The 25,943-nt window shown below is 55.2% G+C and overlaps 1 protein-coding gene across 6 annotated transcripts in view; it reads right to left on the bottom strand.

Annotated features, from left to right (window-relative positions):
- Positions 1-7,967: 7,967 nt before the first annotated feature.
- The window catches only part of TLN1 (talin 1), a 197,409-nt gene continuing 179,433 nt past the window's right edge, over positions 7,968-25,943 (bottom strand). For 4 of the 6 annotated variants that reach the window (XM_077281283.1, XM_077281282.1, XM_077281285.1 and 1 more), the window contains 20 exons: positions 19,616-19,748; positions 19,439-19,540; positions 19,189-19,359; positions 18,964-19,113; positions 17,406-17,507; positions 16,123-16,242; positions 15,894-16,040; positions 13,204-13,370; positions 12,942-13,125; positions 12,595-12,720; positions 12,395-12,511; positions 12,088-12,273; positions 11,904-12,011; positions 11,713-11,818; positions 11,006-11,130; positions 9,906-10,031; positions 9,743-9,805; positions 9,484-9,666; positions 9,288-9,413; positions 7,968-9,016 (listed from right to left, as the gene is read on the bottom strand). In XM_077281283.1, the coding sequence (XP_077137398.1) occupies positions 8,885-9,016; positions 9,288-9,413; positions 9,484-9,666; positions 9,743-9,805; positions 9,906-10,031; positions 11,006-11,130; positions 11,713-11,818; positions 11,904-12,011; positions 12,088-12,273; positions 12,395-12,511; positions 12,595-12,720; positions 12,942-13,125; positions 13,204-13,370; positions 15,894-16,040; positions 16,123-16,242; positions 17,406-17,507; positions 18,964-19,113; positions 19,189-19,359; positions 19,439-19,540; positions 19,616-19,748 (2,674 nt within the window). In that variant the 3' untranslated portion in view covers positions 7,968-8,884. The remainder of the gene's footprint in view (positions 9,017-9,287; positions 9,414-9,483; positions 9,667-9,742; positions 9,806-9,905; positions 10,032-11,005; positions 11,131-11,712; positions 11,819-11,903; positions 12,012-12,087; positions 12,274-12,394; positions 12,512-12,594; positions 12,721-12,941; positions 13,126-13,203; positions 13,371-15,893; positions 16,041-16,122; positions 16,243-17,405; positions 17,508-18,963; positions 19,114-19,188; positions 19,360-19,438; positions 19,541-19,615; positions 19,749-25,943) is intronic. The other 2 variants (XR_013220935.1, XR_013220936.1) reach the window with 1 other exon arrangement.

Here is a 25,943-nt window from a genome sequence, read left to right as displayed (position 1 = left end):
TGTCTGCAGGTCAGCAGACTAAAGGCCCCGTCTCACATAGCGAGATCGCTAGCGATATCGCTGCTGAGTCACAAGTTTTGTGACGCAACAGCGACCTCAGTAGCGATCTCGCTATGTGTGACACGTACCAGCGATCAGGCCCCTGCTGCGAGATCGCTGGTCGTGTCGGAATGGCCTGGACCTTTTTTTGGTCGTTGAGGCCCCGCTGACATCGCTGAATCGGTGCGTGTGACACCGATCCAGCGATGTCTTCACTGGTAACCAGGGTAAACATCGGGTTACTAAGCGCAGGGCCGCGCTTAGTAACCCGATGTTTACCCTGGTTACCAGTGTAAATGTAAAAAAAAACAAACAGTACATACTCGCCTTCTGATGTCCGTCAGGTCCCTTGCCGTCTGCTTCCTGCTCTCACTGACTGCCGGCCGTACAGTGAGAAGTGAGAGCACAGCAGTGACGTCACCGCTGCGCTCTGCTCTCACTGTACGGCCGGATCTCAGTCAGAGCAGGAAGCAGATGGCAAGGGACCTGGACACTGAAAGGCGAGTATGTACTGTTTGTTTTTTTGGGTAACCAGGGTAAACATCGGGTTTCTAAGCGCGGCCCTGCGCTTAGTAACCCGATGTTTACCCTGGTTACCCGGGTGCTGCAGGGGGACTTCGGCATCGTTGAAGACAGTTTCAACGATGCCGAAGTCGTTCCCCTGATCGTTGGTCGCTGGAGAGAGCTGTCTGTGTGACAGCTCCCCAGCGACCACACAGCGACTTACCAACGATCACGGCCAGGTCATATCGCTGGTCGTGATCGTTGGTAAATCGCTTAGTGAGACGGGGCCTTTAAGGTTTTCAAGATTCAGGAGGAGGGGGTGACAACTTTTACCCCATTTACAGCCCCTAAGTGGTTGCAGAAGGGCTGTTAGATGCATTCTCTCACGAAGACTCCTACCCGTCCCATCCTTGGGAACATGGCTTCACTAGGTTTATATCCCCAATCGTCTCCCGTATTCCAGGCAGCATCTGTCTAATAATAACAATTATTGTTGTCATTTCTGGTAACACATATATAAAACTGGATGATTCCCTCTACCACCCATTCAGTCTCGGGACACTTGACTACATCACAGAAATCAAATCGTCAGATATTCACCAGGGCTGTCAGGTTTACCCAGAGAATAGTGGGACCTTAGTATTTTCATTTACATTAGGGGCCGAGAAGGTAGGGGCGAGGATGGCCCCCATTTCCAGGATCAAAAACAACAGCAACATTTCCCTTCAGTCACTACTGTGACTAAACACTGGTTCGGTCTCTTTTACAGTGTGAGGCGTGGATCCAGGTGCTCTTTCCTTCAAGTTTTACTGCAGTGGGGGTGACCAGGATCACCGTGTGAAGTCCTTCAAATCTCGGCTGGAGACAATCTCTACGCACAAACTTTTTCACATACACCAGGTCTCCTGGCACAAAGGGATGGTGTCCAGGAACCTTGTCTGGGTCTGGAAGAGAACTGAAGACGGTTAAATGCACTTTGGCAAGGTGTCCATGTAAGGCCTGCACATAGCTAGTCAAGTCCTGGTACTTGGGCTACAACTGTTGTGGAAAGAAACATTCAAGACTGGGGCCCCTGCCAAACAGAATCTCCTATGGTGACAGTCCTGTCTTCCTGTTTGGGGTATATCTTACTGAAAACAATGCTAGAAGAAGGCATTCTGTCCATGGTTTACCAGTCTCTGTCATTGCCCTCTGGATTTTAAGCTTAAGAGTTCCATTTAGTCTCTCCACTCTTCCACAACTCTGCGAATGGAGTATGCAATGCTTGACTTACCCCCAGTGCTGCCATTACCTCTGACATGATCTCTCCAGTAAAATGGGAACTCCGATCGCTTTCAATGACTTCAGGAACTCCATACCTGCATATGATCTCAGCCATCAGTTTCTTTGCCGTTGTCTTAGCCGTAGCTTTGGCAACTGGGTAGGCTTCTGGCCAACCTGAAAATAAATCAATGCAGACCAACACATACTCATACGTCCCTACCCTGGGTAACCGAATATAATCAATCTGCAGTCTCTGGAATGGGTAAAGGGCCAGGGAGTGTGTTTGGATGGGGTTTTCACTGTCCTACCCTGATTATGTGTGGCACATATCATGCAGCTCTGTACCTGCCTTTCTGCGCAGGTGGAAAACCCGGAGGGCAATCCATTGTTTCTGTAGGGTGTCACACATGGCCGTCTTCGAGTCGTGCACATTCCCGTGCAGAACCTGTGCCATCATTGGGTACAGTACCTGTGGTAGGCAGACCTTTTCACCCCTCCCCCATAGCCCAGTGACGGTATCAGAGCAAGCTCCTATCTCTTGCCACCTATTTTTCTCCTCCTTACTTGCCTGTTTTAGTAACCGGGCTAAGATGTCTTTCAACACAAGTGGAGATGGTGGGGTGTCCAGGTGATGTACTTGAGAGGCCACAGGAGTGCTTGCTGCTTTCTTCGCAGCCTGGTCTGCCAGTGCGTTACCCTTTTATCCGTCCATCAGTGCCTTTGGTATGTGCCTTTACCTTTATGATGCCTGATTGGGTGGGAAACTGTAGTGCATTCATAAGTTGCTGGACTGCCTCAGCATATTTAAAGGGGTGGCCATTTGCTGTCAGGAAAGCCCTGGCTCTCCAGATAGGCCCATAATAGTGTGTAATGCCAAAAGCATACCTGGAATCAGTGTAGATATTTACAGTCTTACCTTCTGCTAGTTTGCTCTGCTTCTTGTGCAGACATATGAGCTGGCATTAACTCTGCCTTGATTACCTCATGTTCTGAGACCACAGCATATCTGGTACAGTAGCATCCTCGGTCATCTTGGTGACGGGATCCATCTACAAAAAGCTCAAAATCAGCATTAGAATAGGCACACTAGAGACCAGCCGTTTCCTGAGACATCAATTCTAGACAATCATGTGGTTTGGAAACCTAATCTTGTTCTTCTGGATCCATTCTTAAAAGAAAAAGAAAAAGAGTGTCCTTGCTCATATCACCTTCATGTCACCTACTCCTTCCCCCTTTGGATCCAGGGGAACTAGGAGAAGAGTAACGGGGTTTAGGACAGTGCACCTTTTCAAAGTCACATCAGTAGGCATGAGAATAGCACACTGAAGTCGCAGCTGTCCAGCCATGGACATGTGGCTAGATTGTACTTGGTTAGGGATACTATATACATCGTGTGGGGTGTGGACCATCAGTGGATAATCCAAAACAATCTCTGAAGACTTGTGTAGCAACAACTGGACAGACAACACGGCCCGAACACAGAAGGGGCTTCCTCTTGCCACCGTATCCAGGCGGCCGCTGTAATAAGCAACAGGTCTCTATTTGTCTCCATGAAGCTGAATCAGCACACCTGTAGCATGTCCTGCAGGTGATCTCTGTCTGCAAGGCAGTCTGCAATACTGTACGGCAGTGCTCGGGTGTCTTGTAATCATATACGGGGCCTGCAGTGTGTAGCACTATATCACAGGGCAAATTCCCTCTTTGGGTGGACATAGCGTCTCCTGGATGCAAGGGGCCATGAGTGGCAAGGTAGGCCTGACACTCTTGGGCTATGGATGGGCCCCCCTTTTTTCTTAACGGGAAACACGGGTGTGTTACATGGGGAAACACAGGGTATCAGGGCACCATTATCGAATAACATTTGTATTTGCCCCTTGAGACACTGCTCCTGATCATATTTCAAAGAGTATTGATGGACTTTAGAAAAAGGGGCACCAGGTTTGAGAAACACTTTTACTGGTTCTACAGGCATTATTGGGGGAGAATCTGGGTCTATCAGGACCATCACAACTGTGGGAAGGGCAAGTAGGATACACATCTCTTTATATTCATCTGCATAGGAGTTATATAACGCAAGGACCATCTGACCATCATCTTGGAATTATATCCTGGAGCAGAACTGTAATAATAAATCTGCCCCCAGTAAATTTACCGAACATATAGAAAAGATTACGAACTGAGCAGTAACTTCAGGGAAAGGTCCCACAGGGATAGGTTTTATAAGAGTATATTTATTGGGTCTGTCATTTACTCTAATTAAAACAAGCTCTTGATCTGAGAATTTGCATGGCGGGGCTGGGGAGATAATGAAATTCCCATACGGGGTTAAAGGCGTATTGGAATGTGAAGCTGGACTAAATTCTTTTGAAAACCTTTTACTATTTGCAATGCATCATCCGGAGTGGAAATCCCAATATCGGGTCTACTACAAAAAAAAAAAAAAAAGGTATAAATGGGCTTTTTGTTACAGTGAGAATCCCAGATCTTCAAACACTACCATAAGACGCCCATAGAACTTCTCGGCAATCCAGGATATATTGGTGCCTTTTACCAATCTTTCAATTACTTACAAGTTTTCATCTAGGACTAGGCAGGTCTATTTCACTTTCAATTTCATACAGTACTTATTGCTGTAAACATAAATCTCTCAGTGTGTATTAAACCAAGGACAGAGAAAACTTTGGAATGCAATACATGGCCCCCCCCCTCCCCCGTAGCCCACAGCGCCGAGGGGAAAAATTGCAGGCAGGTCGCGCAGGGATTCACTCAGCCCCTCCCATCTAGTAACACGGAGATAAGAACTTCCACTGCCTCCTTCAGCGCTGAAGGGAGAGCAAGAGCCCAACTCCCTGCCCCCCTTTCTTCTCCGGCACATAGCGTAGATAAGGAGAAAGAAGAAAAAACTGACAAAGAAATCTTGCAGCGGTCTGCTCAGCCCCTCCCCTACAGTACACAGCACTGATACAAAGCTCCGTATCTTCTACAGTCACAAATTACAGCAGTTTTCAGACCTAATTTCTACAAAACTTTCCTATAATCCTCCGTGGTCTGGGTGGAGCCCCAAGGACGGTCCGTACGCACACACAAGGCAGGTCTCCACCCAGGTTGGATTCTGCACAACACAAACAGGACACACCTACACTTCTGGAGATCCCTTTCCGCCGCCATTACAGGGCGCTGGCTGAGACTGCATTTTCATCATCAGTGGCACGGCGGCCATTTTACAATCTGTAAGATCACAGTTCAAAGGCATTTTATAACCAAATACGGGTTCTGTATTATCTGATCCTTCCTCTCCATCAACCTATTTTCATCCTTTGTTCTTTAAGCCTCGCGCAACTCGCAGATAAGCTTCTTGACTGTCTCTTGCCCTCCCGTGACCATTGTCTTGACTTCCACGGCATCCTCATCTAACTTGTGGGGCACTGACTTCTTTTGCTGTAAGACACGCAGCTTGGCTCACAGAATACTACGCCCTGCTATAGCTCAGGATCGCTGGCAGCGATTTCAACACTGGTATTCTGCAATACGGAATCTCGCTCAACGTATTAGAAAAATTAGAGCCTCGCGCTCAACATTTTCTGTCCCTAACCTGAACACCAGTGATTAACAGACTATCCTGCCACGATATTCTAAACAGTCGGGAGGCGGTCTCCTAGTGAGAGCCCTCCACAGAAATACAGGTGGTCCCTGCTCGGGACGTCTTAATTACCTAGCTGGTACAATATCACAGAGGCTGCGTCCCCTATCCCTTCTCTAAGCCGCCCCACAATCTACAACTAGCTCAATCTTTCACTCCACTTCACTACTGGACAATAGTCACGGGTAGGGTGGTTGAACGGAGTACAATGACCGATGGAGGAGGTGTGGTGTACAGAGGTCGCACAGGATGCGACGTCTCTCAGTTGCTGGTTCAGAGCGTGGCACAGGATCACGTTTGATCTCACCACTCGATCATTCACCTCCCGGACCCAAGGAGACTACAGACAAACCAATAACGGCTGAGACACTAGCAAGTGTGACATATACAGTGTATATGATCGCCACTTACCGTATCAGGAGGGTGATCAGTCCTCGAGGTCAGCCACTACGGGTATCATCCACAGACATCCAGGCATGGGTCCAGAGAGTCTCGGATCGCTGGCCACGCCCCCCGTTGGTCGCGCCAAAATTGTCGGGGTCGTAATACGACAATTAAATCCTCATTCACCAGTCATTCCAAATTAATATGTGTGCAGGGCATCTGGTACCGGATAAGAATAAATCAGACAGGTAGCTGGTTCAAACTTAGTTAATGCCCCGTGCATCCACACATGTCTGCAGCGGTCACACCAACTGGCTTTATTCTAAAATACACAATACTATATTGAGTGTTAGGGGAAGGCGTGCATTAGGCGGGGTTTAAGCTAGCATCCAGTCTTTCTGATTTGTTCTGACGTCTTCTGGTGAATCCTCCCTTTCTTCACATTCCTGAGTTTCGATTCTGAAGAAATGAATCAGCCCTCCAGACACAAACCAGAAACGAAACTGAACCCTGGCAACCATTTTTAAATACAATTACATATGCATTAGCTAGCAGATAGGAAAAACTTATTGTTTCACAGTATAAAAGTATAGCAGTACAAAGAGAGTATAAAGATTTATATTAAAGTACAAAGGTATATAAGAAAATACATTTTCACCTTGACAGTGTAAGAGATTCTATAGTACCATGCCAGATGAAGATGTTAACAATATCCAAAATGTGCATGTTAAAAAAGGGATGTCTATACAAGAGTCCACAAATGGAACATATTTGTGATTGAGAAGTAAAATGACTTTATGGAGTGGAGTGATGTGACTGCACTGGGTGCTCTTCTTTAGATGGTAGGGCTACACGCATTGTACTTTGTGAATCTGAATCTTAAGTCCACGTTTAGTGGTGACATGTGGAGGAAAGTCCTTGTGACCATGCAGATTAGTGGATTTAGGATAAAAATCATGAAGGTCACATAGGGTGAGAACATCTGATCCCAGGGCTCATCCGGCAGGTGGCGTACTTGGTTTCTGGAAGTAGATATGTCTCTGAAGACAAGTGCATGAATACCCATGGTGGTCACACCGTACCTCAATGAGTGGAATCGTTGTAATCCGATCCTGTGATCTTTGGGTGGCCAATAAATATATATTCATATTAACTCGTGTCGGTTAAAGCGCAGCTTCTCATTACCGTCACTGATTAGTGAGGGTCCGAATCCTGAGACCCACAAAATCGATCAAACCGAGGAGCATACTGTAAGTGCTGCTCTCCTCCAGCACTGTGTCCCCCATCCTGGAGAAGAGCGTTCCCGGATCAGCACTTCTCCACGGTAAGGCTTTCCACACCATGACCGCCACTAATCAAAACCTTTCACATATCAGAAACATTTTTTTTTTGCATCCAAGCGAAAAATAACTCCACCAAAAGATTTAACTACCATTGCCAAAATGTTTTTCTTACAAATCTGGTGATTGCCGCCGGTCCTCTACTAGGCCAGAGCTGAAGCCTGTGCCGACCATGACAGTTAGGCAGCATGGGCATGGACTACCCGGCAGGCAGCATATGTAACATTCTTGCTATCATGGTCAGTCAAGGACTTCAGGTAATAAAGGCACAGAGAGAAAACTTCTTAAGCATTGTGGGACGGACCAATGGTAGAATATATTTTTGAACCCTCAGGGATATTTTATAATGGTTCCCTGGTGGCCTAGTGACTCATCACCTTAGAGGCCTCCACCACGGTCAGAGCTGCAGGACACATTAGCTGACCACAGTTTACATCAGCATCTTACTACTAATGGCAGCCGTGCCCTGTGCAGCCATCACCGTCCCCAGCACTAGGTTATCCACAGACCCCGGCCATGTCAGTGATGTAACAGGCTTTTACTAGGCACTGCTCCTAATAGCCAGATTCCTACTCCACACTGATGAGGGGCAAACACCCCGAAACAGCTGTCTGTGGATGGATACCATGCTTGGCATAGGTGGTTTTCCTGTATTGGATGTTTTCCTTTAATGGATGCTGCCCTTCCCGTGGTTGTTCCTTCCCGGGGAAAGGTCTGGCTATTCACTGCTTGCGTTGAGAAACACGCGATGGTGTCTCCGCAGCTATCCTACATGCAAGTGATGTAACAGGCGACACTCCGATGTGAAGATATTTATTGGTGATAGTTTTGATGGAGCCGTGAAGGTGAGTGGGCACAGACGGCACCGCTCGGAGTCCATCACAAGAGCATATAAAATTTCAACAAAATGCAAAATAAAAATAGATACTTTATATAGAAATGTAACGGGACATCACGGGGACGAGGAAGCGCGCTGCTCGCTACGGAGTAACAGTTTGATTGTGCACGGCACGTTCAGGCACTTATTGGCACGGAGGAACACACATCTGATCACACAGAGGTCGCCAGTCACACGGCATTCACTCCACCTCCCTCTGAGCGCTCCGGGGAGGACAGCAAAAAGGGCAAGCAGCGGGGTTAATACAGCATAGACAGGTGCAATAAGGCACCAGCCCAGCTACTAGCCAGAGTCAGGGCCATAAGGCACCAGCCCAGCTACTAGCCAGAGTCAGGGCCATAAGGCACCAGCCCGGCTACTAGCCAGAGTCAGGGCCATAAGGCACCCGCCCGGCTACTAGCCAGAGTCAGGGCCATAAGGCACCAGCCCGGCTACTAGCCAGAATCAGGGCCATAAGGCACCAGCCCGGCTACTAGCCAGAATCAGGGCCATAAGGCACCAGCCCGGCTACTAGCCAGAGTCAGGGCAATAAGGCACCAGCCCGGCTACTAGCCAGAGTCAGGGCAATAAGGCACCAGCAGTACAGGACAAACCGTTCAGCTGGGAGCGCACAACATCCACACAAGACACACACCACTCCTTCCAGTGGAGTCATCTGAGGAAGAAGGAAAACGTTGTGGCCCCAAGTCCCAGAGCGCCGGCTTCAAAGAGACTACTGAGGACCATGTGCAAGAGCGATTAGTGAGCGGGAGAAGCCGGTTAGCCTCAGCAGCCGGGAAGAAGGGTAATGTTAATGGTGTGAGCAGTGGAAAAGGCTCAGTTCTGGGAGTCCTCCCGCAGCTCCGACGGCAGAAACTTGTACTGTTGCTGTCTGATCATGGCCAGCTTCTTCCGCGCTTCCTCCAGCTCACGCTCCTTCCGCAACATTTCTTCCTGAGCCGCAATAATCTGTAAAGCAAGAACACGATGTCAAGATTGTGGGCAATGACTGACGAAAACAGTCAAGGGGCCTCAACGTCACAAAGAAGTATTCAGGCAGAGTCATCAGGGAGGGACAGTTCACCCAGGTAATTGCTACTACTGCATGGCAATATGGCGGCAAGTGCCTGAACATGAGGGCAATGACGCAGTGCCTGCAGGCTGTGTCCTTGCAATGAGAAGCTTCATGACCCGAGCAAGGGATAGGTCATCTGTGCGTACAGCTGAGGCCCCATCTCACCTGTGCGATCCCCCCCACCATCTTCTCCTTCACCACCACTGTCTCGTCATATTCTTGGAACGCTGCTGCCTTCTGCGCAGCTTTGACGAGGTTGTCCGACGCTCTCTTCACAGCATTCCCTGCCACCTGCGGACATACATCATTATTAGAGGCAATGGCCTCTCCCAGGTCACAAATCCGCCCTCGCTGCACTCACCTGCAGTCTCTTCATGGCCTCTGAATCGTGGTCGGCTTTCACTTTACAAGCCACCAGTAGCTGAGCGGTGGATGCAGCCACCTGCTTTGCGGATGAAATGAGCTTTTCCTCGCTGGCATGACCCTGAACCGCAGAGTTAGCTGCCTCACACAAGTTACTCGTAGCAGCGGCAACCATCCTGGCCTATGGAGGCAAACAGAGCCATCAGCTACACTACTGCAAGACTCGGAGTCTGCACTCACCATGCCCAGATACTCACAGCAGAGATCAGGCCCTGCGACCACTGCCCGTCATCCACGGCATTAGCTGGGATCGCTCCAACCTGGGCAAGAAAGAAATGAATAATCAAGCAAACGACGAGAGGATGTACGAACCCCCCCGCAGGCACAAGGTGGAAAGCAGAATAAGACACAAGAACCCACCTTGCCCTGAGCCACCAGCTCTCTCTGGGCAGCAGAAGCTGCTTTCACAAGGGCACTGGTGGCTGCTGCAATGGACTTTGCTGCCTCCAGGATCTGCTCCTCAAAGTTCAAGCTCTCATCCGCCTGCTGCAAAAACAGAAGAACACACAATGATACGATGAGCCGACACATGCCGGAGGAATGGAAACCTGACAGCCATGGAGCCACCAAGCCTCAGGCACATTGTGAGCAGAGGCCATCTCCATCGAGAGGAGGAAACTTCACCTTGCTAGTATGGGAGCTCCTTCACAGACTGTACGTCCCCAGCTTAGGCACGTTCACAGCTAAAGGACCATCCAAAGCCCGGGCACGTCCACAGCTTGGGTATCTCCCCTGCTCAGGTACATCTACAGCTCGGGTACTACCCCAGCTCAGGTACGACCCCAGCTTCAGCAATTCTGCAGACAGGCACGTCCACAGCTAAAGGACCATCCAAAGCCCGGGCACATCCACAGCTTGGGTATCTCCCCTGCTCAGGTACATCTACAGCTCGGGTACTACCCCAGCTCAGGTACGACCCCAGCTTCAGCAATTCTGCAGACAGGCACGTCCACAGCTAAAGGACCATCCAAAGCCCGGGCACGTCCACAGCTTGGGTATCTCCCCAGCTCAGGTACATCTACAACTAGGGTACGACCCCAGCTTCAGCAAATCTGCAGACAGGCACGTCCACAGCTTGGGTACATCCCCAGCTTGGGTACATCCGCAGCCAGGCACGTCCACAGCTCGGGTACGTCCCCAGCTTGTGTCCACAGCTCTGGTACGTCCCCAGCTTGGGCACGTCCACAGCTAGGGTACATCCCTAGCTTCGGCACGTTCACAACCCGGGCATGTCCACAGCTCGGGTATGTCCACAGCTCTGGCACGTCCACAACCTGGGCAATATCAACATGTGGAGCTCCTACACATTCCAGGATGGTCATTTTGGGTCTGACTCGTACGTGGGGGCCCTAAGCTCAGGAATCTGGGTAATGACAGGTTTGGGGTCTTACCATGGTACTGATTCAGGACAATCGGGTGTCTAGTTGGGGTGTAAGTTCACCTATGGTTCATGGAAGTACCTTGGGTTTGGCACGCGGTTTTAGCTGTTCCAGCTTCTTTGCTGCCGCCTCGATAGCGGCTGCGGCTCCCAGCAGCTCATTCTCAGCAATGACTGTGGGGTCTTCAGGGTCCACCCATTCAGTACCTGGTCCATGAAAGAAAAAGAAAGGGACATTAAAAAGTCCCCACCACAGTGTAGAGGTGTCACCAGTGTGAAACCTTGTCTGTCTCTATGGTAACAGACTACAAACAATCCTCGTGTAGTCGGATCCTGCACATCCACTTCTATTTGTCCCCTAGCGCAGGAGACAGACCGGACAGCATAACAGCAGGATGACTACAGAGACTCTGCTGCCTGTCACCATGGAGACACATTGGTCTGCGTGTGAAATGTTCTTACTGAAAATGTCCACTTTGTGTGTGCTCTACGCGTGGCTTCAATTTAGATGCAGTGAAATAATAAAAATACACACACCGAGACTTAAATGCTTAAACTCCTCCGACCTGCAGGAATCCTGTAATATCAGCGTCCTGAGCAAGAGCTTAAGTGCTGAGCCTGAGTCCAAGCCCGGAGCCTGAACCCACGGCCCCTCATAATTGAGGACTGCAGTGTTCCCTTTATTATCCCCACTCATGTTCTCGGCCTCCCACCCCTCACTCATTGGACCTGCTATCACCCCCGGCCCTCACGGTATACACTGGAAGTAATGTGGAGCACACGTGGCACCTTTCATGGCCTCCGCAGCCTGAATGAGCTCCGTCACTGAACCGGCCACGTGCTTGGAGTAGGCGGCCAGCTGCTGCTTCAGCTCAGCGCTCGGCTTCTGGAGGATCTGCGTATGGAGAGAACATTGGAGAGATGGGTCCACTGTCAACGCCCACATGTGGCAGCCCTGCCACCCCGACATTCACACTCACCACCAGGACGTGGTCCAGCAACTGCAGGTAGCCAGTGGCGCACTCCTTACCAAACCTCATAGCCCGGATTCGCACATCTGGGTTCACTTCAGGGTGGTAGGCGGCTTCCTGTAAGAGAGGACACAGCTAGCAAAGCTTCGCTCCTTGTGTGGTCACTACACCTCCACGTGTCAAATGACTGCACCTTGCATGAACGCAGCATGTCCGCGATAGCTCGGCGACTCAGATTCGCTGTGGCTATGACATCTTCCTGGCGACATGAGTTTCCTGCAGCAACGGCTTTGGCGGTCGCCATCGTGATGCCTTTGGTCATACGAATGAAGTCCTCTGGAGTGGAAGTCTGAGGAGGTGGGTCTGGAGAGGAGAAAACCTGAGAGGGGAAGTAAGAGGTTAATAATAAAGCCCTGAGAGGGGAAGTAAGAGGTTAATAATAAAGCCCCTCCCTTGCAATACTGAACCCTGTGATCTGACCACGCGCCCCCAGGACTCACCGCAAGCTCCTGTCTTATGTGCTCTATTGTAGCTTCAAGAGCTCGCGTCCCCTTGGTGGCCTCATCTTCCACGGCTTTCACGGTTTTCAGGAGAGACGTCACATTGGTCACCATCACCTGGAAGCACAAAAGTGTGAGCGACCCCCTAGACTCTGGCATCATGTCAGCAATCATTCAGACCGGACAGGGCAGTCACAAACCTTGGCCGAATTCTTCAGCTGGTACACCGACGGATCATCGCTTGACTTGCCAGCCGCAGCCTTGGTGGCACTGATGAGATCACCCAGGGCTTTGGCCACATCCTTCACGGCATTTATAAGAACAACCTGAAAAAAACAGAAAATGTCATACTGGGCTGGGAGATGTCGGACTCTGGTGGGGGGGACAGTGCAATGGGCACAGACGGGTGTCGGAGGGAGCAGGAAACTGTGACTGATCTGGTGGAGTCACTGTTTCTTGGTCTACTGACCCATCAAGTGTCTAGAGTTCCTATATCCGAGATTGAAGCTGCGCAATGGATGGACACAGTGGGTCGCTCCGGCTTTACCTGAGTCTCTGGGTCGTCAGACCCCAAACTGGCAGCACCAAGCTTGACGTTCTCCGCCAGGCGTGTGATGGTGGTCACAGAGGACTGGGCGGCCTGGGCCAGTTTCTCCTGACTGGACGTCGCGTTCTGAACCAGAACCTTTGTGTCTTCTACCAGAGCTTTTGCCGTCTTCAGGATGCCCTCACTGGAAAGCAGAAAATACAGGGTCACTGCACGGCAGCCAGCCACCCCAAACCCAGCAGCCACAAAAATCTCTGCTCACCGGTGATCAGCAAACGTCTCGGCATTCTCTCTGTTCAATGTTCCCGCTGTGGCAAACATAATGGTGGTGTCCAAATCCGCAATTATACCGGACACAGCACTAGCAGCGGTGATACAAGCCTGTGTGCCACGGTTTCCAGCCTGCAGAGCGGCCAAAACGTGGGACACCTTAAAAAAAAAAAAAAAAAAGAAAGAAAAAGAATATACGAGAGCGTCAGAAATATTGAGGGAGAAGGTCAGAACTATGATCACAGAGGAAGCGGCAGGGAAGGGTCAGTGCTGTGATCACAGGACACGGTGGGGAAGGGTCAGCGCTGTGATCACAGAGGACACGGCGGGGAAGGGTCAGTGCTGTGATCACAGAGGACACTGCGGGGAAGGGTCAGTGCTGTGTGTGATCACAGGACACGGCGGGGAAGGGTCAACGCTGTGATCACAGAGGACACGGCGGGGAAGGGTCAGTGCTGTGATCACAGAGGACACGGCAGGGAAGAGTCAGTGCTGTGATCACAGAGGACACGGAGGGGAAGAGTCAGCGCTGTGTGAGATCACAGAGGACATAGCGGGGAAGAGTCAGTGCTGTAATCACAGAGGACACGGAGGGGAAGGGTCAGTGCTGTGTGTGATCACAGGACACGGCGGGGAAGGGTCAACGCTGTGATCACAGAGGACACGGCGGGGAAGGGTCAGTGCTGTGATCACAGAGGACACGGCAGGGAAGGGTCAGTGCTGTGATCACAGAGGACACTGCGGGGAAGGGTCAGTGCTGTGTGTGATCACAGGACACGGCGGGGAAGGGTCAACGCTGTGATCACAGAGGACACGGCGGGGAAGGGTCAGTGCTGTGATCACAGAGGACACGGCAGGGAAGGGTCAGTGCTGTGTGAGATCACAGAGGACATAGCGGGGAAGAGTCAGTGCTGTGATCACAGAGGACACGGAGGGGAAGAGTCAGCGCTGTGATCACACAGGAAGCGGCAGGGAAGGGTCAGTGCTGTGATCACAGAGGACACGGCGGGGAAGGGTCAGCGCTGTGATCACAGAGGACACGGAGGGGAAGAGTCAGCGCTGTGATCACACAGGAAGCGGCAGGGAAGGGTCAGTGCTGTGATCACAGAGGACACGGCGGGGAAGGGTCAGCGCTGTGATCACAGAGGACATGGCGGGGAAGGTTCAGCGCTGTGATCACAGGACATGGTGGGGAAGGGTCAGCGCTGTGATCACAGAGGACACGGCGGGGAAGGGTCAGCGCTGTGATCACAGGACATGGTGGGGAAGGGTCAGCGCTGTGATCACAGAGGACACGGCGGGGAAGGGTCAGCGCTGTGATCACAGAGGACACGGCGGGGAAGGGTCAGCGCTGTGATCACAGGACATGGTGGGGAAGGGTCAGCGCTGTGATCACAGAGGACACGGCGGGGAAGGGTCAGCGCTGTGATCACAGAGGACACGGAGGGGAAGAGTCAGCGCTGTGATCACACAGGAAGCGGCAGGGAAGGGTCAGTGCTGTGATCACAGAGGACACGGCGGGGAAGGGTCAGCGCTGTGATCACAGAGGACATGGCGGGGAAGGTTCAGCGCTGTGATCACAGGACATGGTGGGGAAGGGTCAGCGCTGTGATCACAGAGGACACGGCGGGGAAGGGTCAGCGCTGTGATCACAGGACATGGTGGGGAAGGGTCAGCGCTGTGATCACAGAGGACACGGCGGGGAAGGGTCAGCGCTGTGATCACAGAGGACACGGCGGGGAAAGGTCAGCGCTGTGATCACAGGACATGGTGGGGAAGGGTCAGCGCTGTGATCACAGAGGACACGGCGGGGAAGGGTCAGCGCTGTGATCACAGGACATGGTGGGGAAGGGTCAGCGCTGTGATCACAGAGGACACGGCGGGGAAGGGTCAGCGCTGTGATCACAGAGGACACTGCGGGGAAGGGTCAGCGCTGTGATCACAGGACATGGTGGGAAAGGTCAGTGCTGTGATCACAGAGGACACGGCGGGAAAGGGTCAGCGCTGTGATCACACAGAGGAAGCGGCAGGGAAGGGTCAGTGCTGTGATCACAGAGGACACGGCGGGGAAGGGTCAGCGCTGTGATCACAGAGGACATGGCGGGGAAGGTTCAGCGCTGTGATCACAGAGGACACGGAGGGGAAGGGTCAGTGCTGTGATCACAGGACACGGCGAGGAAGGGTCAGCACTGTGATCACAGAGGGACATGGGGGGAAGGGTCAGCGCTGTGATCACAGAGGACACGGCGGGGAAGGGTCAGCGCTGTGATCACAGAGGACACGGCGGGGAAGGGTCAGCGCTGTGATCACAGAGGACACGGCGGGGAAGGGTCAGTGCTGTGATCACAGAGGAAGCGGCAGTGCTGTGATCACAGAGGACACGGCGGGGAAGGGTCAGCGCTGTGATCACAGAGGACACGGTGGGGAAGGGTCAGTGCTGTGATCACAGAGGACACGGAGGGGAAGGGTCAGCGCTGTGATCACAGAGGACACGGAGGGGAAGGGTCAGCGCTGTGATCACAGAGGACACGGTGGGGAAGGGTCAGTGCTGTGATCACAGAGGACACGGAGGGGAAGGGTCAGCGCTGTGATCACAGAGGACACGGTGGGGAAGGGTCAGCGCTGTTGACATGGTGGAACAGGGTCAGCGCTGTGATCACAGAGGCTTGGGGTCTCACCTACCTTCTCAGACACTAGTCGGGCACAGTCGATCAGCTCTCTCTTGGTGTAGTTGTCCGTCGGGCAGCACTGGAGGGCACCGGCTTTAGTGACCAGCTGAGAGCAGCCATGCCCGAGCTCTTGTACCCGCTGCTTAATGTGGGATCCAATCTGAGGGCAGATAAACGTGATATGACAGATGAGCCGGTGTGACGGACGCCTGCAGAGGCCTCGGGCCAGTCACGCCTTTCACCTCCTCATTCTCTGCAGTCACAGATGCTGGTTTGGCATCATGAGCAAGTTGTCCGTAGTCGCTGGTTAGCTGACTCGCCAGGGTGCCCAGCTCATCGGGGTTGGTGGTGGATTTTGTGACCTGTAAGAAGTAAAAATATTTCACAATGAATGTGGTGCCCGCCTGGTGTCAGACACTACTACCCACGATCTCAACAGATACCGAGCACGATGCCCGCCTGGTGTCAGACACTACTACTCACCATCTCCTCCACAGATACCGAGCACGGTGCCCGCCTGGTGTCAAACTACTACCCACCATCTCCTCCACAGATACCGAGCACAGTGCCCGCCTGGTGTCAGACCCTACTACCCACCATCTCCTCCACAGATACCGAGCACAGTGCCCGCCTGGTGTCAAACCCTACTACCCACCATCTCCTCCACAGATACCGAGCACAGTGCCCGCCTGGTGTCAGACACTACTACCCACCATCTCCTCCACAGATACCGAGCATGGTGCCCGTCTGGTGTCAGACCCTACTACCCACCATCTCCTCCACAGATACCGAGCACGGTGCCCGCCTGGTGTCAGAAACTACTACCCACCATCTCTTCCACAGATACCGAGCACAGTGCCTGCCTGGTGTCAGACACTACTACCCACCATCTCCTCCACAGATACCGAGCACGGTGCCCGCCTGGTGTCAGAAACTACTACCCACCATCTCTTCCACAGATACCGAGCACAGTGCCTGCCTGGTGTCAGACACTACTACCCACCATCTCTTCCACAGATACCGAGCACGGTGCCCGCCTGGTGTCAAACCCTACTACCCACCATCTCCTGCACAGATACCGAGCACAGTGCCTGCCTGGTGTCAGACGCTAGTACCCACCATCTCCTCCACAGATACCGAGCATGGTGCCCGCCTGGTGTCAGACCCTACTACCCACCATCTCCTCCACAGATACCGAGCACGGTGCCCGCCTGGTGTCAGAAACTACTACCCACCATCTCTTCCACAGATACAGAGCACAGTGCCTGCCTGGTGTCAGACACTACTACCCACCATCTCCTCCACAGATACCGAGCACAGTGCCCGCCTGGTGTCAGAAACTACTACCCACCATCTCTTCCACAGATACCGAGCACAGTGCCTGCCTGGTGTCAGACACTACTACCCACCATCTCTTCCACAGATACCGAGCACGGTGCCCGCCTGGTGTCAAACCCTACTACCCACCATCTCCTCCACAGATACCGAGCACAGTGCCCGCCTGGTGTCAGACGCTAGTACCCACCATCTCCTGCACTGTCACAGCGATGGCTTTGGCTGTCTTCACCATGGTCGTCTGATAATCCACAAAAGATCCCTCTGGTTCTCCAATGTGTTGCTCATCCAGCTAGAGTAAGAGATCAGTAATTAGCAGAGGTCATTGGTCAGTATGGGTCAGTCTTCAGCATGGGTCCCCGTCACCAATGATACCAGCAATGCTGGGAGCGTATGTCAGCGCAGGTCCCTCGTCAGCGATGCTGGTGGCGTAAATGTCAGCATGGATCTGTCAACAATTCTAGAGGCGCATGTCAGCATGGGTCCCTCGTCAGCAATGCTGGCAGTAAATCTCAGCGAGGGTCTCTCGTCAGCGATGCTGGCGGTAAATGTCAGCGCAGGTCCCTCGTCAGCGATGCTGGTGGTAAATATCAGCGCCGGTCCCTCGTCAGCGATGCTGGTGGTAAATGTCAGCATGAATCCGTCAGCAATGTCAGAGGCGTATGCGAGTGTGGGTCCCTTGTCGGAAATACTGGAGGCATATGTCAGCCCTGGTCCCTTGTCAACAATGCTCATGGAATACGTGAGGGATGCTAAAGGCGCATGTCATCACGGGTCCCTCGTCAACAATGCTGGATGAGTCGGTCAGCGTAGGACCCTTAAACAATGCTGGAGGCGTATGAGCGCGGGTCACTTGTCAGCGATGTTGGTGGTGCATGTCAGCACGGATCCCTCCTCAACGATGCTGGAGGAGTATGTCAGCATGGGTCCCGCATCAACGATGCTTGAGGCGAATGTCAGCATGGGACCCTCGTCAGCGATGCTGGAGGCGTATGTCAGCATGGATCCCTCGTCAGTGATGCTGGAGAAGTATGTCAGCATGGGTCCCGCATCAACGATGCTGGAGGCGTATGTCAGCATGGGTCCCTCGTCAGCGATGCTGGAGGAGTATGTCAGCATGGGTCCCTCGTCAGCGATGCTGGAGGAGTATGTCAGCATGGGTCCCTCGTCAACGATGCTGGAGGAGTATGTCAGCATGGGTCCCTCGTCAGCGATGCTGGAGGCGTATGTCAGCATGAGTCCCTCATCAACGATGCTGGAGGCATATGTCAGCATGGGTCCCTCGTCAGCGATGCTGGAGGCGTATGTCAGCATGGGTCCCTCGTCAGCGATGCTGGAGGAGTATGTCAGCATGGGTCCCTCGTCAACGATGCTGGAGGAGTATGTCAGCATGGGTCCCTAACCAACGATACTGGATGAATATGTCAGCATGGGTCCCTCATCAACGATGCTGTAGAAGTATGTCAGCATGAGTCCCTCATCAACGATGCTGGAGGCATATGTCAGCATGGGTGCTTCATAAACGATGCTGGAGGAATGTCAGCATGAGTCCCTCATCAACGATGCTGGAGGGATATGTCAGCATGGGTCCCTAACCAACGATGCTGGAGGGATATGTCAGCATGGGTCCCTCGTGAGTGATGCTGGAGGCATAGGTCAGTGGTGGTCCCTCTTCAGCAATTCTGGCAGAATATGTCAGGGTGGGTCCCCCGTCAGCGATGCTGGAGGAGTTGGTCAGTTACGCTCACCTTATTGATGGCCTGAGTGATAGAGTCCACCATGCCCCCTACGGCACCAGCAGCACTTGCGGCTTCATTTAGGGTCCCAGTCAGGTCGTCCACGGCTTCATGCATCATCTGAGCAGCTTCATCAAGAGCTTCCTGCGTGTGCGCTGCTACCTGCAATGAAACACAGGGTGGGACAAGCTCCCAGAGCTGCTGTGCGGACATCGCGAGTGCAGGAGCTGCTCTGACCTTGGGGTTGCCACCGGCCTCCTTGGCAGTATATAACATCTGCAGTGCGGACTCGGCCAGCGTCTTGGTCTGGTCCAGGAGGTTCATCTGCTGCTGGTGGTTGATTGTCTTTGATGCGGCTCCAATAGCAGCGAGGGTCAGCGGCTCAAAGTACTGCGCCATCTGAGACACCTGCAGGCGAGGACAGCAGACGGGTGGTCAGTGACAGGCACACGTCACACACCTTACTGCATACATGGCACATGCCTACCTTGTGCCCGAGCTGGGAGGAGTCTGCTCTTGCTGCCGTGGCAAGAGGTTCTATCAGGTTACTGATCTCCTGCACCGAAGTCTGCATCTGAGTGTGCAGAGCCTGGAAGGAAGGAATAAGTGAGAGCAGCAGCAGTATAAAGCATCCTGACAGCCTGTAGACAGAGCCCACACTCACCTCCTGGGATATGCCCTCCCGTGGGGTCAGCTGCTGACTGATGGCTTCTAGGGACGCCTGATCCAGCTCTCGCACAGTTTGGTTAAGGAGCTCGATGGCCTGATCACATTCCCTCTGACCCGGGGCCTTGTCCCTGTGGAAGGACAGACATGTGCAGGAGTCCAGAGGCCCCAAGCCACCACATAAGATCTGAGCATGCTGAGCTTCCCGCCACTCTGCCACTCTGCCCCCTGCTGCTCCTCCCGCCACTCAGCCCCCTGGTGCTGCTCCTCCCTCTGCCCTGCCCCATGCTCCTCCCGCCACTCAGCCCCCCGCTGCTGCTCCTCCCTCTGCCCTGCCCCCTGCTGCTGCTCCTCCCTCTTCCCTGCCCCATGCTCCTCCCGCCACTCTGCCCCTGCTGCTCCTCCTGAAGTTCCTCCAACACCGCTGCCCCTTTCAGATCCAACGCTCTGCATCATGCTGCTCCTCCCCATCTATCCTCACCCCTACTGATCCTCCCACAGCTCTGCACCCTGCCGCTCCTCCCCGACCTATCCTTTCCCCTGCTGATCCTCTCGCCACTCTGCCCCCTGCTGCTCCCCCTTCCGCAGATCCTCCCCCAGCCACTCCTCTCCCTGCAGATTTTCCCGCCACGCTGCCCCCTGCTGCTCCTCCCCCACCGATCCTCCCCCTGCAGATCCTCCCTCACCTATCCTCCCCTTGCTGCTCCTCCTTCCGCAGATCCTCCCACAGCTCTGCCTCCTGCTGCTCCCCCTGCAAATACTCCCACCGCTCTGCCCCTACTGCTCCTCCAACAGCTCTGCCCCCTTCCGCTCATCCCCCTGCAGATCCTCAAGCCACTCTGCCCCTGCTACCCTCCCACCCCCCATCCCCCCCCCCCCCCCTGCTATGGCCCGTCTCTACTCCCCCTGATTCTTTATGATACACCTCCCGCAGATTCTCCTGCTTCTTTCTCCCACCACTCCATCCCACTGTTCCTCCCCCTACTGCTCCACCATCTGCATATCCTTACCCTGCCTATCCTACTGCTGCTACTCCCCATCGCTCCTCCTCACCCTGCAGATCCTCCTGCCGCTCCGCCACCTTGCTGCTTCTCCTCCTGCGGATCCTTCTACCACTCCTGCTTCTCCCGCAGCTCAACGCCCTCCTGCCGATGCTCCCCTGCCTATCCCCTCACCGCCACACAGCAGCTGCTTCTCCTCCTGCTGATCCTCCTACCACTCCTCCGCTTTCTCCTGCAGCTCTACTGCCTATCCCCTCACCGCCACACAGCAGCTGCTTCTCCTGCGGATCCTCCTACCACTCCTCCGCTTTCTCCTGCAGCTCCACGCCCTCCTGCCGATGCTCCCCTGCCTATCCCCTCACCGCCACACAGCAGCTGCTTCTCCTGCGGATCCTCCTACCACTCCTCCGCTTTCTCCTGCAGCTCCACGCCCTCCTGCCGATGCTCCCCTGCCTATCCCCTCACCGCCACACAGCAGCTGCTTCTCCTCCTGCTGATCCTCCTACCACTCCTCCGCTTTCTCCTGCAGCTCTACTGCCTATCCCCTCACCGCCACACAGCAGCTGCTTCTCCTGCGGATCCTCCTACCGCTTTCTCCTGCAGCTCCACGCCCTCCTGCCGATGCTCCCCTGCCTATCCCCTCACCGCCACACAGCAGCTGCTTCTCCTGCGGATCCTCCTACCACTCCTCCGCTTTCTCCTGCAGCTCCACGCCCTCCTGCCAATGCTCCCCTGCCTATCCCCTCACCGCCACACAGCAGCTGCTTCTCCTGCGGATCCTCCTACCACTCCTCCGCTTTCTCCTGCAGCTCCACGCCCTCCTGCCGATGCTCCCCTGCCTATCCCCTCACCGCCACACAGCAGCTGCTTCTCCTGCGGATCCTCCTACCACTCCTCCGCTTTCTCCTGCAGCTCCACGCCCTCCTGCCGATGCTCCCCTGCCTATCCCCTCACCGCCACACAGCAGCTGCTTCTCCTGCGGATCCCTCCTACCACTCCTCTGCTTTCTGCTTCTCCTGCAGCTCCACGCCCTCCTGCCGATGCTCCCCTGCCTATCCCCTCACCGCCACACAGCAGCTGCTTCTCCTGCGGATCCTCCTACCACTCCTCTGCTTTCTGCTTCTCCTGCAGCTCCACGCCCTCCTGCCGATGCTCCCCTGCCTATCCCCTCACCGCCACACAGCAGCTGCTTCTCCTGCGGATCCTCCTACCACTCCTCCGCTTTCCGCTTTCTCCTGCAGCTCCACGCCCTCCTGCCGATGCTCCCCTGCCTATCCCCTCACCGCCACACAGCACCTGCTTCTCCTGCAGATCCTCCTACCACTCCTCCGCTTTCTCCTGCAGCTCCACGCCCTCCTGCCGATGCTGCACCTGCCTATCCCCTCACCGCCATACAGCAGCTGCTTCTCCTGCGGATCCTCCTACCATTCCTCCGCTTTCTCCTGCAGCTCCACGCCCTCCTGCCGATGCTGCACCTACCTATCCCCTCACCGCCACACAGCAGCTGCTTCTCCTGCGGATCCTCCTACCACTCCTCCGCTTTCTCCTGCAGCTCCACGCCCTCCTGCCAATGCTCCCCTGCCTATCCCCTCACCGCCACACAGCAGCTGCTTCTCCTGCGGATCCTCCTACCACTCCTCCGCTTTCTCCTGCAGCTCCACGCCCTCCTGCCGATGCTCCCCTGCCTATCCCCTCACCGCCACACAGCAGCTGCTTCTCCTGCGGATCCCTCCTACCACTCCTCTGCTTTCTGCTTCTCCTGCAGCTCCACGCCCTCCTGCCGATGCTCCCCTGCCTATCCCCTCACCGCCACACAGCAGCTGCTTCTCCTGCGGATCCTCCTACCACTCCTCCGCTTTCCGCTTTCTCCTGCAGCTCCACGCCCTCCTGCCGATGCTCCCCTGCCTATCCCCTCACCGCCACACAGCAGCTGCTTCTCCTGCGGATCCTCCTACCACTCCTCCGCTTTCTCCTGCAGCTCCACGCCCTCCTGCCGATGCTCCCCTGCCTATCCCCTCACCGCCACACAGCAGCTGCTTCTCCTGCGGATCCCTCCTACCACTCCTCTGCTTTCTGCTTCTCCTGCAGCTCCACGCCCTCCTGCCGATGCTCCCCTGCCTATCCCCTCACCGCCACACAGCAGCTGCTTCTCCTGCGGATCCTCCTACCACTCCTCTGCTTTCTGCTTCTCCTGCAGCTCCACGCCCTCCTGCCGATGCTCCCCTGCCTATCCCCTCACCGCCACACAGCAGCTGCTTCTCCTGCGGATCCTCCTACCACTCCTCCGCTTTCTCCTGCAGCTCCACGCCCTCCTGCCGATGCTCCCCTGCCTATCCCCTCACCGCCACACAGCAGCTGCTTCTCCTCCTGCTGATCCTCCTACCACTCCTCTGCTTTCTCCTGCAGCTCTACTGCCTATCCCCTCACCGCCACACAGCAGCTGCTTCTCCTGAGGATCCTCCTACCACTCCTCCGCTTTCTCCTGCAGCTCCACGCCCTCCTGCCGATGCTCCCCTGCCTATCCCCTCACCGCCACACAGCAGCTGCTTCTCCTCCTGCTGATCCTCCTACCACTCCTCCGCTTTCTCCTGCAGCTCTACTGCCTATCCCCTCACCGCCACACAGCAGCTGCTTCTCCTGCGGATCCTCCTACCGCTTTCTCCTGCAGCTCCACGCCCTCCTGCCGATGCTCCCCTGCCTATCCCCTCACCGCCACACAGCAGCTGCTTCTCCTGCGGATCCTCCTACCACTCCTCCGCTTTCTCCTGCAGCTCCACGCCCTCCTGCCAATGCTCCCCTGCCTATCCCCTCACCGCCACACAGCAGCTGCTTCTCCTGCGGATCCTCCTACCACTCCTCCGCTTTCTCCTGCAGCTCCACGCCCTCCTGCCGATGCTCCCCTGCCTATCCCCTCACCGCCACACAGCAGCTGCTTCTCCTGCGGATCCTCCTACCACTCCTCCGCTTTCTCCTGCAGCTCCACGCCCTCCTGCCGATGCTCCCCTGCCTATCCCCTCACCGCCACACAGCAGCTGCTTCTCCTGCGGATCCCTCCTACCACTCCTCTGCTTTCTGCTTCTCCTGCAGCTCCACGCCCTCCTGCCGATGCTCCCCTGCCTATCCCCTCACCGCCACACAGCAGCTGCTTCTCCTGCGGATCCTCCTACCACTCCTCTGCTTTCTGCTTCTCCTGCAGCTCCACGCCCTCCTGCCGATGCTCCCCTGCCTATCCCCTCACCGCCACACAGCAGCTGCTTCTCCTGCGGATCCTCCTACCACTCCTCCGCTTTCCGCTTTCTCCTGCAGCTCCACGCCCTCCTGCCGATGCTCCCCTGCCTATCCCCTCACCGCCACACAGCACCTGCTTCTCCTGCAGATCCTCCTACCACTCCTCCGCTTTCTCCTGCAGCTCCACGCCCTCCTGCCGATGCTGCACCTGCCTATCCCCTCACCGCCATACAGCAGCTGCTTCTCCTGCGGATCCTCCTACCATTCCTCCGCTTTCTCCTGCAGCTCCACGCCCTCCTGCCGATGCTGCACCTACCTATCCCCTCACCGCCACACAGCAGCTGCTTCTCCTGCGGATCCTCCTACCACTCCTCCGCTTTCTCCTGCAGCTCCACGCCCTCCTGCCAATGCTCCCCTGCCTATCCCCTCACCGCCACACAGCAGCTGCTTCTCCTGCGGATCCTCCTACCACTCCTCCGCTTTCCGCTTTCTCCTGCAGCTCCACGCCCTCCTGCCGATGCTCCCCTGCCTATCCCCTCACCGCCACACAGCAGCTGCTTCTCCTGCGGATCCTCCTACCACTCCTCCGCTTTCTCCTGCAGCTCCACGCCCTCCTGCCGATGCTCCCCTGCCTATCCCCTCACCGCCACACAGCAGCTGCTTCTCCTGCGGATCCCTCCTACCACTCCTCTGCTTTCTGCTTCTCCTGCAGCTCCACGCCCTCCTGCCGATGCTCCCCTGCCTATCCCCTCACCGCCACACAGCAGCTGCTTCTCCTGCGGATCCTCCTACCACTCCTCTGCTTTCTGCTTCTCCTGCAGCTCCACGCCCTCCTGCCGATGCTCCCCTGCCTATCCCCTCACCGCCACACAGCAGCTGCTTCTCCTGCGGATCCTCCTACCACTCCTCCGCTTTCTCCTGCAGCTCCACGCCCTCCTGCCGATGCTCCCCTGCCTATCCCCTCACCGCCACACAGCAGCTGCTTCTCCTCCTGCTGATCCTCCTACCACTCCTCTGCTTTCTCCTGCAGCTCTACTGCCTATCCCCTCACCGCCACACAGCAGCTGCTTCTCCTGAGGATCCTCCTACCACTCCTCCGCTTTCTCCTGCAGCTCCACGCCCTCCTGCCGATGCTCCCCTGCCTATCCCCTCACCGCCACACAGCAGCTGCTTCTCCTCCTGCTGATCCTCCTACCACTCCTCTGCTTTCTCCTGCAGCTCTACTGCCTATCCCCTCACCGCCACACCGCAGCTGCTTCTCCTCCTGCGGATCCTCCTACCACTCCTCCGCTTTCCGCTTTCTCCTGCAGCTCCACGCCCTCCTGCCGATGCTCCCCCTGCCTAACCCTTCACCGCCACACAGCAGAATCTTCTCCTGCGGATCCTCCTACCACTCCTCTGCTTTCTCCTGCAGCTCCACGCCCTCCTGCCGATGCTCCCCTGCCTATCCCCTCACCGCCACACAGCAGCTGCTTCTCCTGCGGATCCTCCTACCACTCCTCCGCTTTCTCCTGCAGCTCCACGCCCTCCTGCCGATGCTCCCCTGCCTATCCCCTCACCGCCACACAGCAGCTGCTTCTCCTGCGGATCCTCCTACCATTCCTCCGCTTTCTCCTGCAGCTCCACGCCCTCCTGCCGATGCTGCACCTACCTATCCCCTCACCGCCATACAGCAGCTGCTTCTCCTGCAGATCCTCCTACCACTCCTCCGCTTTCTCCTGCAGCTCCACGCCCTCCTGCCGATGCTGCACCTGCCTATCCCCTCACCGCCATACAGCAGCTGCTTCTCCTGCGGATCCTCCTACCATTCCTCCGCTTTCTCCTGCAGCTCCACGCCCTCCTGCCGATGCTGCACCTACCTATCCCCTCACCGCCACACAGCAGCTGCTTCTCCTGCGGATCCTCCTACCACTCCTCCGCTTTCTCCTGCAGCTCCACGCCCTCCTGCCAATGCTCCCCTGCCTATCCCCTCACCGCCACACAGCAGCTGCTTCTCCTGCGGATCCTCCTACCACTCCTCCGCTTTCCGCTTTCTCCTGCAGCTCCACGCCCTCCTGCCGATGCTCCCCTGCCTATCCCCTCACCGCCACACAGCAG

The sequence above is a fragment of the Ranitomeya variabilis genome, chromosome 1, assembly GCF_051348905.1.
Source record: "Ranitomeya variabilis isolate aRanVar5 chromosome 1, aRanVar5.hap1, whole genome shotgun sequence".
Classification (NCBI taxonomy): domain Eukaryota; kingdom Metazoa; phylum Chordata; class Amphibia; order Anura; family Dendrobatidae; genus Ranitomeya; species Ranitomeya variabilis.
The sequence above is the reverse complement of the archived record's forward strand: the minus strand, read 5'-3'. Positions and strand labels throughout refer to the sequence as shown.